The sequence below is a fragment of the Bison bison genome, unplaced genomic scaffold (genome assembly GCF_000754665.1).
Source record: "Bison bison bison isolate TAMUID 2011002044 unplaced genomic scaffold, Bison_UMD1.0 scf7180017864111, whole genome shotgun sequence".
In the NCBI taxonomy this organism is placed as follows: domain Eukaryota; kingdom Metazoa; phylum Chordata; class Mammalia; order Artiodactyla; family Bovidae; genus Bison; species Bison bison.
In genome coordinates, this window is record NW_011494683.1 from 563983 (window position 1) to 576384 (window position 12402).

General features: G+C 41.9%; 1 protein-coding gene across 1 annotated transcript in view; it reads left to right on the top strand.

Moving 5' to 3' along the window:
- The window catches only part of HHIP (hedgehog interacting protein), a 115614-nt gene that overhangs the window by 59317 nt on the left and 43895 nt on the right, over positions 1–12402 (top strand). The window contains exons 5-7 of the mRNA XM_010839119.1: positions 7834–7985; positions 8364–8537; positions 9106–9249. Of these exons, the coding sequence (XP_010837421.1) occupies positions 7834–7985; positions 8364–8537; positions 9106–9249 (470 nt within the window). The remainder of the gene's footprint in view (positions 1–7833; positions 7986–8363; positions 8538–9105; positions 9250–12402) is intronic.

Genomic DNA, 12402 nt, shown 5'->3' on the forward strand with positions numbered 1-12402 from the left:
CACCAGCTATAAATGGGCCCCCACACTACCCACATTTCTGCCCAGCTGACTACATATTTGGGGGTTCCCATGAGTTCTCATGTAGTCCATGAGCTGACTACATATTTGGGGGTTCCCTCCCCAGGCTCAGTAACTCAGAGAGCAATGACAGAGCTCAGGAAATTGCTTTACTTACTGTTACAGGTTTGTTGGACTTCCCCAGGGCTCAGATGGGAAAGAATCTGCCTGCAGTGTGGGAGGCCTCAGTTTGATCCCTGGGTTGGGAAGATCCCCTGGAGAAGGAAATGGCTACCCACTCTAGTATTCTAGCCTGGAGAATTCCATGAACAGAAGAGCTTGGCAAGCTATAAGACCCCCAGAGTTGAAAACAGTCAGACACGACTGAGTGACTAATACTTTCACTTTTCACCACAGGTTTGTTATAAAAGCTGTAACTCAGGAGCAGTTAGTTACAAGGGAGCGTAGGACAAGGTATAGAAGTTAGGGGGACATAGAGCTCCCATGCCTTCTCCAGGGGCGCCACCCTCCAGTACTTCAATGTGTTGACCCACCTGGGAGCTCTCCAGACTCCACCACTTAAGGGTTTATGGAGGCTTCATTGATTGATGAAATCATGACTGTTGGTGATTGAACTCAACCTCCAGTCCCTCTCCTCTCCCGGGAGGTTGGCGGGTGGGGCTGAAAGTTCTAATCCCCCAGTTACACCTTTTGGCTCCTCTGGCTACCAGTCTCCATCCTGAAGCTATCTACTGTTGTGATTGTTGTTTAGTTGTTCCGTTGTGTCTGACTCTTTGCAACCCTGTGGACTGTAGCCTGCCCAGCTCCTCTGTCCATGAGATTTCCCAGGCAAGAATACTGGAATGGGTTACCATTTCCTTCTCCAGGGGATTTTCCTGACTCAGGGATCAAACCCGCATCTCCTGCATTACAGGTGGATTCTTTACTCCGGAGCCACCAGGGAAGCCCTGAACCTATGGGGGCTAGGGGAAATACCAAGTCACTTTGTTAGCACAAACTCAGGTAAGACTAATGAAGAACAAAAGACGCTCCTATCAGTCAGGAAATTCCAATGGTTTTAAGAGCTGTGCCAAGAAACAGGGCCAAAAAATCAAGTATATTTTTCATTGTATTATACAACAGCCCACGTCATGCTGTGCTGTAGCATCATGCAGCCCCTCCCATAAACCCTCTGGGTTCTTCAGGAGATTGGCTCCTCTTCTGAGACCAAATTAGACTTTGGGAACTATTGAAAAGCAATGCTTTTCATCTTTTCCAGCAGTTGTGGAGAAATGAATACAGTGCTTTTCCAAACTTACCAACAAGCCAAAATAAAGTTTTAGTGAGATTGAGGTCCTCTAGTGTTTGGAAATGGTTTGGCTCCATTGATTTTACCTTCTTTGCATCCTGTGATTAACACAAGAGTTCTGCTCGTGACTGAGTTCATCTGTGCCCACGTAGAGATGGTCTCCACTTTCTCCTCCTCCATTCTGAAAAGTGCTCTCACCTCACTTTGAAGGGTGTTGGTTGTTCTTGTGATACTGACAGCTCAGAGAGAGTGCTTGCTGTGAAAGTGCTCTCCTTAGGTCGTTGCGGTTGTTTTTGTTCAGTCCCTAAGTCACGTCTTAACTTTTGCGAACCTGTGAACTGCAGCATGTCAGGCTTCCCTGTCTCTTGCTGTCTCCCGGAGATGGCCCAAGTTCATGTCCATTGAATTGGTATGCTATCTAGCCATCTCATCCTCTGTCATCCCTTTGTCCTCCTGCCTTCAATCTTTCCCTGCATCAGGGTCTTTCCCAATGAGTTGGGTCTTCACATCAGGTGGCTAAAGTATTGGAGTTTCAGTTTCAGCATCAGTCCTTCCAATGAGTATTCAGGGTTGATTTCCTTGATGATTCACTGGTTTGATCTCCTTGTTGTCCAAGGGTCTCTCAAGAGTCTTCTCCAGCACCAGCAATCTCCTTAGATATCTCCTTATGAATGTATCGGTGAGCTTCATTAGTCCTCTCTTTCAGGGCACGGCCAAGATGGCTCAAGTCATCAGTGCTTAGGATCCTTTTTAAAAAACAGATTAAAATAGCCACGTAGCAGGCAGAAAATGCCCTTTGCCAACAGATGTTAGTGAGTGAAAGTCGCTCAGTTATGTCTGACTCTTTGCCACCCCATGGACTATAGCCCGCCAGGTTCCTCTGTCCATGGAATCCTCCAGGCAAGAATACTGGAGTGGGTATTCCCTTCTCCAGGAGATCTTCCCAAACCATGGATCAAACCTGGGGCTCCTGCGTTGCAGGCCATTTCTTTATCATCTGAGCCACCAGGAAAGCTCCCCCCAAAGATTTCCTCATCCTAATTGGCAAAGGGGAATTGAGGTTGCAATGGAATTAAGATTATACTGAATTATCTGGGTGGGTTCAGTGTCATCACAAATTCTTAAAAGTAGAGAGGACAGCAGAGGAGGTCAGAGTGGTGAGATATGAGAATTCAACCCTGCTATTATCGACTTTGAAGATGGAAGGAAGGCAGCATCATCCAAGGAATGCCAGGGGGCTTGAAGTTGGAACAGGAAATGACTTCTCCTCTAAGAGCTTCTAGAAAGGACCATGGTTCTGAAAACACAATTCTTTAGCCCGGTGAGACCTGTGTTGGATTCTGACTTACTAATTTTAAGATAATACATTTGTATTGTTTTGAGCCACTAAGTTTATGATGGCTTTTTACAGCAGTAATAGAAACCTGGTATTGTATTTGAATGAACAGTTCTCAAATAAACCTGTTTGTCATTTCTGAATAGCAAAAGGTTCCAATCTAAGAAGCACAGGCTTGCACGGGGAGGGGCTCACATTGGTCTCCAAGTTCTCTTGTTCCTTTCCTGATAATGTGCCATTAAAACATAGACATTAATGACAATGAATAAAGGAAATGTGTGACTTGCCTTTTAATAAAAGTTTATATTTTAGAATTTTAAGTGCCACCAGTCTGTTCTTATGTTAATTCCTAGAAACTCCTTCATTACTAAGAGAACAAAAGTTTTACCAGAGGTCTTCATTCATATGTGTTTTTCTGGGTAACAGATGTAAGATAAATTTAGAAGATGGTTTTACTATTTGCAGACACTCTGCCTAATCTTCATGTAATTTATCTGTCATAAAACCAAGGTTTTTTCTTTTTTTTTTTACCATGTTTTAGAGTGGAGAAACTTCAGTGAAGATATGCTAATTAAACTTCATGTCAGAAGTTACCCAGAATAGCTATTTACTCTCTTTAATGCTTGGTTTGGGGCCATGCATATTTCTAATAGTGTAGCATTAACTGCCCTGCATCTCAAATTAGCATCATAAAGAATTTATAGGGGAAATTACAACTGAAAACTTTGTTACCTGCTTCCTTGGATAAGCACCTGGAAGACAGGAATTGGTTCTTGTTGATTATCTTACCCCTGGTGCCAAGTATAATGCCTAACACGCAGTAGATATTCACTAAATATTTGCTGGGTGAGTGTTAAACGCGCTTTTGTCTGACGAGACAGTGACAGGGAGTGCCGTATTACTTTACATTTCCTTGGTTTCTCTGTACCGTAGGGCTGTTCTATGGATCACTGACCTTGCTGAAGGGTCACTAAGCAAACTATGCAAAAGTGAGAAGTGACGCTTCCAACTCAGTGCAGCCCAGCCCTGTTTCCTAAAATACACAAGTCAATTGCCAAATAGAAAATATTAAGGCCAGTTTTAAAGTAGGCAGAAATCAGAAAAAAATTAACTTTCGCCACATTGAAATATGAAAACATTGGAATGTTTTCTTTAAAATATCAGCATGAAAGGCCATGCCCAACAATTTCTATTAAAAAAGTAAAACATACTTCCTGTTAGAATCATCTCATGATTCCCTGTCTTTTTCAACAGCTGCTTCATTTTCTTCAAAGAAGAATATTTGTAGTCATTTGGTTAGAACTTTGATGTGTTCACCAGGGAAGAGTTTATCTCAAAACTGTAGGACTAGATCTCATCTTGTACTTACATGAAAGTCACCAATACCCTTTGCTTATGGGCTTTGTCTCTTTTCTGCTGACCTGTGAAATTGTTCCTGAGAGCTGGACGATGATTATAATGGTAGTTAACTACTTACCATAAGTTCCTAAGGAGGGTTTTATGATGTACCCTGAAACATGGGTTGATCTCAGGGTTTCAAAGTGTATAGGGACATTATTTTCAAATCATGCAAGTACCTGATTTTGAGGGGCCCTTGGTGCTTGGTGAGAGGCTGTCCAGAAGTTGATGTGGTATTGAGAGGCCTGGGCACAGGGAAGAAAGGGGCTCATGGGAGCCTATAATGATATTCTGTCGAAGCTTCAGTCAGTGAACTTGGAGGGAAAAAAACAGCATTATCCAAATAGAGGAAACTCTTAAGTGTTGTTGTAAACTAATTTTTGCCTGTTTGGTTCAGGCAGTGACACACACACAGAGCATTTGGTATTAGTAATAAAGTACAAAGTATAATGTGAATGTTTGGACACATTAACTCTTTCTCACATCACTCAGGATAAACATTTGGGACATCAGGTTAACAGTTTCACAAGTATGATGTTAGAAGTCAGTGTCATTTGGAAAGGTGTGGCTCCCTGCACCGCGGAGCTTCCGTTTGCCATCTAGGACTGTGTTTGTCTCCCTTTTAAGGCAACTTTGTTGAACTAATTAATCACTAGAGGTTCATTCCCTCCAGATGCTCAGCAGAAACAGTGCAATAATTTGATATTTCTGGGAGGAGTGCTTGGTTTTCATTCCATAAAACTACACATAATGAAGGGAAAGAAAGGGAAAGAGTAAAAAGACGGGAACATTAACATAAGGGCTTTTTGATGAGCCTGCGAGAGCTGGGCCATTTTTTCGATCCTGGCGCCAGGGGCCAACACTCGGGCTCTCAGGCGGCAGTGCGCTGATGAAGACTGGTGGAAGCAACCACAGAAGGTCTGGAAGCCTCAAAAATCTGGTGGTGGTTCTGGCATTATAGCCTCTGACCCTGGCCCAAAGTTAAAACTTCAGTGTCCAATCGACATACTTCTCCATTCTTATGATTTGTAACATGCTTTAAATGGACAGCATACCTCTGCAGGCTAATTCAAGCTAAATGTGAGCCTACCAATACTTTAAAATCCTAACAGGAGTCAAATAGCCTTCCTTCCCAATCTCGGAATTGTGTTATATGATATAATTTTAAAAGCTAGTTTTGAGAGACACCCTAGGATGTGTACATAGTATATTAATTTTTTTCATCACTATAATTATGAAAGTGAGTATTTCCCTGAAATGATTGAGTCATTAGTCCTATTTCTAAACCACCCAGAACACTACTTTGCACCTGGAAATTGACTTTAGAAAAGTGAAATCATGTGTAATTATTGTGTGTGTGCTAAGTTGCTTCAGTCTTGTCTGACTCTGTGCGACCCTATGGACTGTAGCCCACCAGGCTCTTCTGCCCATGGCATTCTCCCGGCAAGAATACTGGAATGGGTTGCCATGCCCTCGTCCAGGGATCTTCCCGACCCAGGGATCAAACCTGCGTCTCTTATGTTTCCTGCATTGGCGGGAGAGTTCTTTACCACTAGCACCACCTAAACAAATGTAAATCCTATAACCTGAAAAATTCAGGACATTTCTGAAATGACTTTCTTGATTTATTTACTTGTCATTCAGATGTCTCATTCTTTCTCCATGTTTGGCCCTTTAATAAAAGTCAGTGGTGCCCCCCAACTCCAAATTCATTCGTGAGATACATCCATCTCTAAGGTAAACAACTGTCTTCTATCACTTGTGGATTTATTTAAATCTCTTTTTCCTTCTGTATCTCTACAGTGCATGAATTCTACACCTAATTCCCAAAAAGCAACCAGCACAGTTTTAAACCATGTTGCTAGCCAGTTCAAATTGTCTTTCAGATGATTTGATTAAAGACTACAAAAGAACTACTTTCAACAAAACCTTCTTCTAGTGGAACACAAACATTTGTGAAGTGGGCAGCAGTACTTAACCTGCATTCACAGCTTTAGAGGGGGATGTGTCTGGAAGAGGAATTAATTACAAAATAAATCCCACCCCTAAGCCTCCTTCTTCAGCCATCAGGGAGGTTTAGATGTGCAGTGGTTTTTCTATAATCAAATACTAGCTACACATCCCTGTTTTCAATGTCTCATAAGAAAGGCAAGAGCTATCTGTTTAATTAAGATGTAAGAAGAAAGATGAGTCAATATGAAAATCATCATAGTGAGATAATCCAAAAAACAGGCTCATTCATAAAGTCATAAAGACTTACCCTTCAGTGAGATAGTTCTCATTGTTAAAATTAAAATTAATCATATTGTAATATGCAGATGAAGAGGCTGGCTTTTGGGACATTTGAATAATAACTTGGTAGTTCTGGGATATTTGCACCCACTTTGTTACTTACACGCACTTAAAGTTTGGACATTTCGGCTTTGGATGGCATACATATGAAAGCAGTTTTTCTCTAATCCAGGAAATAAACAATGTTTATTAAAAGTAAACTTTTATGCCTAGAACTTGAAATTCACAAATCCATGTAGCATACAAACAGTATCAGACATTTCTAGTAACACAAGCTATTCTGGGGAACAAAGGCAGAATGATGGAGTATAACCCAGTGAAGAAATAGCAGTATTAGAGACTGGTTTTGCTTCTCTGACACGTCTAAGGAGTAACTTACAGCTTTTCACCCTAAGAGATGTGCTGTTTAATGAAATAGCAGGGATAAGGTGATGTCCTAAGGGCAGGTTCGGTCACATTTTTCGCCATTGTACATAACTCGGCAGACTACAGACGAATTGCTCACTGGCTTACCAGGATGTGAACTTGAAGTATCTGATCTCGATAATTTTAGATACTTTGATTTCATTATAGAAATTCCTAGACTACTTGTGGGATAAAACAAATGCTAAGACCATATTGAGTTTCATCAAGCTGAATTAGCAGAAAATAAAGATAAAATGCCTTTCTATTTAAGCACACGATGATGTTTTAATTGTTACAGCATTTGGCATGCCTAATGTATACAATTCTTGACATACATATAATAACAAAAGAAAGTTGTTTGGGATTTTTCTTTTATTTCCTAGTGTCCCCTTTCCTCTCTAGGATTTTTCCCACCCCCACCCCAGCTCTGGCTTTTAGCTCTCCTCTCATTTCTCCATCTTTCTATAAAGAAAAAACTCAAGGCAGCGAAAGGATCTATGTAAAAATAGCTCATTTCTAGGCCAAGGCTGCTTATTACCTAGCTATGACGAACAGACCACCATGGTTGTGACAACTGATGTAGATGCCTCCAGGGTAAAACAAAGGTTTACATATTACACAAGCAATTTAACTGTTTTCTAAATAGATTGCCAAGACAGTGGGAGTTGGCAGCCCGCACTGTGTTTTAGGTTTGGGAGACTTGGATTAGAAGTGACTGCTGATTATGAACCTTTTTATTTGTCTTCTGTGAACTACAAGCAACCTAGTAACCCAGCAAAGAATTCTTCACAGCACTTAAACTTGTCCTCCTAGCTTCCCCAGATTACAAACACAAATCACTCGACAAAAGTGGTGTGAGGGTCTTGTGCGTAGATAACCACACAAGACAACTGTCTTGTTTCTAGCCCTTAAAGAGTTCTGCAAAGTGAAATATTTTATCATCTTTTTGTGTGTGCAGTAGGCAAGGAAGGAAAGAAAAGAATTTGGACAAAGATTATCCAGGAAGAAGAAAGGGACTCTTTTGGGGGTTCCAGTTGAAACACAATAAAGAACATAATTAACTTCACAATTCTTTGTGTTTTTCATTTGACTGCAGGGAGGAGATGAAAGAGGACTGCTAAGCCTTGCATTCCATCCCAATTACAAGAAAAATGGAAAGCTATACGTGTCTTATACCACCAACCAAGAACGGTGGGCTATGGGGCCTCATGATCATATTCTTAGAGTTGTGGAATACACAGTATCCAGGTATCATTAAAAGATGGTTGATATTATTTTTCTCACTGTGTCTTTGTAATTTTTTGTTTAGAAGTTACAAATAATTTACCATCAGGTGGCAGTTGTTAAACCTCAGTCTCCATCTGGCTGAACATCCCGATTGTGTCTTTAAGGAAAATTGCGGAAAATGGTAGTTTTGGCATTTTCTACAATTCTCTTTCCTCTTAAATGCCACTTGGGAAACCTAGAAACTAACGTAATTTTTCTGTAATTTTTATTAGCTTCACCTTCAGCATGTTTGCTTATTTACATGCCACGTGTGTGCTTCCCTGTTTGTATCCTATTTATTTTCTGTGGGTTCACCTGACAAATTTCACAGTCATGATTTGTTTCTTCCCCACCACGTAGGAAAAACCCCCATCAAGTTGATCTACGAACAGCCAGAGTATTTCTTGAAGTCGCCGAACTCCACAGAAAGCACCTAGGGGGACAGCTGCTCTTCGGTCCTGACGGCTTTCTGTACATCATCCTCGGTGACGGGATGATCACACTGGATGATATGGAAGAAATGGATGGATTAAGGTAAAAAACAAAACGGAGAAACAGGTGCCCCTTGATGCTAAAGTGCTTTAAGTGAATTAAAAACTGAATTAGATCACTTTGGTTAAATTCTTTAACTGTTATTATCAGTATCTGCATTTGTAACATGAAGAGGAATTCAATAAATCTGCTGATGCAGTATTTCTGGAAGTCGCTCTTCTGAGATGTCCTCACACCAGTTCCTCCCATGGGGGTTGTGCAGCAGCCACCTTCCACACTGCCTAATGGACTGATGTCACTCAGTGGAACTTCTCAGGGGATGTTAAACGCGTGGATTGGAAAAAAACATTTCAGAGGATGTACCCCACCGATGCCACAGCCTTCCGTCACCGTCGAGCTGTGTGTGTCTCAGTGCTGGTCCGAAACAAAACAGTCTCTGGTTTCATTTCCCACAACGTGGAATTTGGAATGTTAATAGTTTTTTGTCAAATGAGGGGAGGTGGTTTTTATTTATTTATTTTTTTAGCCATAGAGCAACCGCCCTGCCTTTAGTGTAGGTGAAATATGTAACAAGAACAGAAAGCCCTTACGTGGTCCTCTGATCCCTCAGCGACTTCACAGGTTCTGTGCTCCGGCTGGACGTGGATACTGACATGTGCCACGCGCCGTACTCCATACCTAGGAGCAACCCGCACTTCAACAGCACCAACCAGCCCCCAGAAGTGTTTGCCCATGGCCTCCATGATCCAGGCAGGTGAGAATACAAGCCTCTTCTCTCTCCTGCCTTACCGCAGAGCAGGGATTCACAAAGTGGGGAAAAGGGAGTTTCCAGGCAGGGAACAGAGTCTCAGCCAACACTATGCCTCTAAAATCACACTGGTTCGTTGTCACCCAGGATTTTCTCCTCTTTCTTCTATTCATGTGTGAAGCACATTGAGAAGGCAGATTAGATAAGACAAAGGACAAATTCACAGAGAAAAATCACCTTAACATTTTGGAGGGTTCTTATTAGATAAACACTGGTGGGCTAGGATCATGATTAAGACTTCAAACTGAACACTTCAGACAAATAATAAACCTTTGTCTCTGCTGTTGTTCAGTCGCTAAGTTGTATCTGACTCTTTGCAACCCCATAGACGGTAGCATGCCAGGCTCCCCTGTCCTTCAGTATCTCCCAGAGTTTGCTCACATTCAAGTCAGTGATGCTATCTGACCATCTTACCCTCTGCTGTCCTTGTGTGCATGCTGAGTTGTTCAGTCGTGTTCGACTCTTTGCAACCCCATGGACTGCAGCCCGCCAGGCTCCTCTGTCCATGGGATTCTCCCTGCAAGAGTACTGGAGTGGGTTGCCATACCCTCCTCCGGGGGATCTTCGCAACCCAGGGATTGAACCCAGGTCTTACACACTTCTAAATGTTAATTTCCTCATACAGTAAATAAGGATGGTAATATCCACCTTGTAAAAATGCTGTACTGATTAAATATAAATCTTGTAAGTGAGGCACTAGAGTGTCTGACACACCTGATAGATTTTAAAGAAATTATGGTTCTTATTATCGTAGCTTCACTTAATATAAGATGACTTGGTGGCATTTGGAAGGAGTTGAGCTAAATGTTAACTTTTTTACTTGAAAAAGATTATAAATGTTAAAGGAATTCAGATTGATTGTTTGCTACACACACACACACACACACACAGAGAGGTCGCTCAGTCGTGTCCGACTCTTTGCAACCCCATGGATTGTAGCCCACCAGGCTCCTCGGTCCATGGGATTTTCCAGGCATGAATACTACAGTGAATCATAAAGAAATGACCACTAACTAGAGGGACTTCCCTGTCACTCCAGTGATTAGGACTCCATACTTCCACTGCAGGGGATGTGGGTTCAATCCCTGCTTGGGGAACTAGGGTCCCATATGCCACTCGGTGCCAGCCAAAAAAAAATAAGTATGTAGAATGAGAAATTTGGGATACACTTGAAAAATGCAAGGAAGTGTGATACTGTATAGCATTTCTTTGATGAAGGCTTCATTCAGTCTGTGGTCTGTGACTCATACTAAGGGATATCTGGCCACATTTATTCATTTACTCGTTAAGTTATTATTGCTATTTAATGTTTATTGAGTGTTCATTATGTGCAAGGTGAGTATTTCTCGAACTTTTTCTTTTTATAATCCCTCCTGCCCTTCATCTCCCCTCCATCAAAGTGCAAGTCTACAGTTCATTTCCTTTTTGGCATCTCAGCAGATCTTAAAATCTGGGCGACAGGGAATACTTAAGGTGGGTTCAGGATGTGGAGGAAACTGTCACATTCCATTCCTGGAGCTCAGAATGCACAGATACCACCACAAAGCAGCACTTTGAAGTCAGAGCAGCCTGAGTCACCACAATCCCACTGGACCCTTCACGCACCCCTCCCAGGGAGTCCCGACCCTCAGTGTGAAAACACAGGGCGGAGTGCCTTACAGACCTTACATGTGGCAGAGTGCCTGTGCTGTGGAGGCTTACATCCTCCGGCGGTAGAGGGCCGAACAATCTGCCTCCCTCCAAAAGTATTTCAAGCAGAGGAGGATTTAATAAAGCAGAAAGGAAACTAAAATCCAAAATTATTGCCTACAGAGCAAAGCTGACTCTTATTAAGCACCTTGGTGCAGAGCAGCAGGCCAAGAATCTTGTGCTTATCCTCTTACTGATAATGGTCAGCCAGTGCTTTCAGGTAGCTGGCATCAGGTGCCTCCTCTCCTCTTTTTAAAAGACATTTTAATTTTTAGGTTAGTTTGAAGTTCACAGCAAAATTCAACAGAAAGCACAGAGATTTTCCTATATAACCCCTGCACAAGCATTGCCTCCCCCACTATCAACATGCCCCACCCAAATGCTCATTTTTTACAATTGAGAAACCTACACTGACACATCATTACCACCCAAGGACCCTGGTTTACATTAGGGTAAAATTTCAGAATTAAATCGAAGAAAGTAGGGAAAACCACTAGACCGTTCAGGTATGACCTAAATCAAATCCCTTATGACTACACAGTGGAAGTGAGAAATAAATTTAAGGGACTAGATCTGATAGAGTGCCTGATGAACTATGGATGGAGGTTCGTGACATTGTACAGGAGACAGGGATCAAGACCATCCCCATGGAAAAGAAATGCAAAAAAACAAAATGGCTGTCTGGGAGGCCTTACAAATAGCTGTGAAAAGAAGAGAAGTGAAAAGCAAAGGAGAAAAGGAAAGATATAAGCATCTGAATGCAGAGTTCCAAAGAATAGCAAGGAGAGATAAAGCCTTCCTCAGCAATCAATGCAAAGAAATAGAGGAAAACAACAGAATGGGAAAGACTAGAGATCTCTTCAAGAAAATTAGAGATACCAAGGGAACATTTCATGCAAAGATGGGCTCAATAAAGGACAGAAATGGTATGGACCTAACAGAAGCAGAAGATATTAAGAAGAGATGGCAGAATACACAGAAGAACTGTACGAAAAAGATCGTCATGACCCAGATGTGTGACCCAGATCACACCCACAATGGTGTGATCACTGACCTAGAGCCAGACATCCTGGAATGTGAAGTCAAGTGGGCCTTAGAAAACATCACTATGAACAAAGCTAGTGGAGGTGATGGAATTCCAGTTGAGCTATTTCAAATCCTGAAAGATGATGCTGTAAAAGCGCTGCACTCACTATGCCAGCAAATTTGGAAAACTCAGCAGTGGCCACAGGACTGGAAAAGGTCAGTTTTCATTCCAATCCCAAAGAAAGGCAATGCCAAAGAATGCTCAAACTACCACACAATTGCACTCATCTCACACGCTAGTAAAGTAATGCTCAAAATTCTCCAAGCCAGGCTTCAGCAATACGTGAACTGTGAACTTCCAGATGTTCAAGCTGGTTTTAGAAA